Here is a 2,612-nt window from a genome sequence, read left to right as displayed (position 1 = left end):
ACCACGAGCGTCAAAATATTGACTTTTGAGATGACAATACTTGCCATAACATTAATTACCTATGCTTAACGAGTTCTTGTTGCTTAACTACATGTTCATGGAAGCTAATACATATACTCGGAGTTGGGTGACCTCGTGAAAATCATTGAAACTCCAAAGTCAAATACCTTTGGCTATAAGCAATTATATGTCGGGTGATCTTCACAGAAATTTCTTAAAAATATGTAGGTAAAACAAGGTACGGTAAAAAGACCCATATTTATTTATAGGTATATTCTTGTACAACATTGCTATCGAAACCATTTAATAAATAAATAAATCATAGTAGTAAAGTTACACCCCGTTCACATTAGAGTAGTTTAAATATTTTAAATAATGGTCTATAAATTACTTGGTTTTTTTTTCACTTATAAAACCATTTGTTTTATTGCATTATTTAAACCTAAATAATATAAAAAAAAAAAGACTAAATCTGTAATTTAAAGCTTTTTAATTAAATTATAACAATATTTAGTTTCTAACTTAAACTTAATAATAATAATTAAAGAGTTAATAAGGGTGGGGAGTGGCGGAAGGCCAAGAGCGTGTGACACGGTATTGACACACGTTAGAGTGGAAAAGTAATTAAAAATAAAGAAAAAAAAATATGGGAACAGCGTAAATTAGTTGTAGGTCCATAACTTTGTATTTCATTAAAATATATATTTTAGTATAAGGTGTGCGTGACATTTTATAATCAAACATTTATTTAATACATAGTTTGCTCTGACCCTTCATATATTAATTATTAATGCTTTGTTTAATGTTCCATTTCAACCAACCACCGGTTTTTATAGTAATGACCCGAGTGTGACTATGACCCATGGGTTTATCTCTGTTTTTTCTTTTTCTACGTTGAACATGTCGTTCTTGTCTCAAAGTTAAAAGTCCGTATTAAGTATTTAGATTAAGTTTTATTGTTCGTATTATTTTTTAATTTAAATATCTACGATCGTAAATAAATAAATATTTATTTATTTTAGTTTAATAATTTAAGGACAAATATTTAAATTAAATAATCTAAACGCTATTTATTAAATGATATTCAAAATCCAAAAGAAAAAACCAAATGGAACTCATTTTATAAGTCAAGGAATGAGAAAAATATGAAATAATATAAATATTGTTATTTTTATTTTTTTGGTGATACAAAAAGAATATGATAATAAAATTGTGGTTTAATATTATTAAATAAATATTTAATATTTGGATGTATTTAGATGAGAGAAGTCAAAGGAGACGGTACTGAAAGCAACGTCTAATAAATGGAAGTTGCACGGAAATCGGGTCTTCCACGCTAGAGATTCAACATTTATTTATTTATTTATATAATTTAGTTGACAAATTTAAATGTCAATTAAAATTATATATATTTCTTTTAATAATGATTAATTTGACTTCAATGAACTTGGGCTTTGGCCCAAATTCATTTTCTTAATCATGTGGTTGGTGGGCCAAAGTTGATTTTTGTAAGGCCCATGTTGCAAGTTTGGGCTTTACTTTGTGGAGTTATCAATTGTAATTGGGCTTCATTTCATAAGTAGAGTCCCTTGTTTGGGCCTTTTTAAATTTCAATTTTTTAATTAAATTAAAATTTTATATTAACAAATTATATATCCATAAATCCAAACAAAATAAAACTTTTTTTTCAAGCCATTTATTTATTGGCTAGATGTGTTAGCATTGGCTGACAAACATCTGCCCTCCACGTGTAAAGCTTGCCACTTGTTGCTCCACTTGTACACCTCCACCTTCGACGGCGGAGGTGGCCTTCTTCCGCCGCTTTGGCGAAGACGAAAGATCCGGCGAGGATCGCTTCGACGTGATTCGAACCGGTTCGGGCTCGCCGGAGTTGACACGGAGGGGGAAATTGAGTAGAGCTCTCGAGCCTCTCATTCGGTAGGCTGCTCGATCATAAGCTAGAGCTGCATCCTCCGCCGTCTCATAGGTTCCAAGCCAAACTCTAGCGCCATTTTTCGCCGGGTCCCGAATCTCCGCTGCAAACTTCCCCCACGGCCGTTGCCGCACTCCTCTGTAATGCTTACCCTTTTGCGGTACCACCGCCGGCCTCATCGCCACATTGGGTTGCACCGGTGGAAAACTCACGGGAATCATCTCCGGCTCCGATTTCACTGCTGAGAACCCAAAATCGCAACTTCCAAGTGACGGCACCCATCCAGCACCGACGGCATCCCCGAGAACAGCAGCGAGAAGCATATCTTCAGAGTCATCCACTTTGAGTGGCAAATCGCCCCAGTTGTCGTGAAGACATGGAATTAAGCTACTGAAACTACCAGTCTGGTTGAAAACGGGACCGGCGGCCTCCGATTCGCCTAACAAATGGCGGCGAATTGGGCCAAGATAAGCAAAATCCGGCTCTGTTTTTGTGGTGTGGTACATAATTCCCCTGAATCTTTAAAACCCAGTTTCAATTTTGGTTCTGAGACAAAAAAAAAAACCGAGAAACTGGTTGGAGTTTAATGAATGGGAGATGTTTTAATATAGCTGTGGGATTTGAAGCTTTTGAAAATTGAAACTTTCAACCTTTGAAATTGACACCAACAAAAAAAAAA

The 2,612-nt window shown here is 34.9% G+C and overlaps 1 protein-coding gene across 1 annotated transcript; it reads right to left on the bottom strand.

Moving 5' to 3' along the window:
• Nucleotides 1-1,694: 1,694 nt before the first annotated feature.
• LOC111785163 (ethylene-responsive transcription factor 1A-like) lies at nt 1,695-2,582 on the bottom strand. Its single transcript, XM_023665620.1, has one exon. It carries the CDS (start codon nt 2,437-2,439, stop codon nt 1,717-1,719), a length of 723 nt encoding a protein of 240 aa, XP_023521388.1. The 5' UTR covers nt 2,440-2,582; the 3' UTR covers nt 1,695-1,716.
• Between the last annotated feature and the right edge of the window lie 30 nt (nt 2,583-2,612).

The sequence above is a fragment of the Cucurbita pepo genome, unplaced genomic scaffold, assembly GCF_002806865.2.
Source record: "Cucurbita pepo subsp. pepo cultivar mu-cu-16 unplaced genomic scaffold, ASM280686v2 Cp4.1_scaffold000390, whole genome shotgun sequence".
Taxonomy (NCBI): Eukaryota; Viridiplantae; Streptophyta; class Magnoliopsida; order Cucurbitales; family Cucurbitaceae; genus Cucurbita; species Cucurbita pepo.
This window is presented reverse-complemented; position numbering and strand designations above follow the sequence as displayed.

What these genes read in the sequence shown, in the direction of transcription:
- LOC111785163 (XM_023665620.1), bottom strand. Translation starts at nt 2,439, where the DNA reads ATGTACCACACCACAAAAACAGAGCCGGATTTTGCTTATCTTGGCCCA.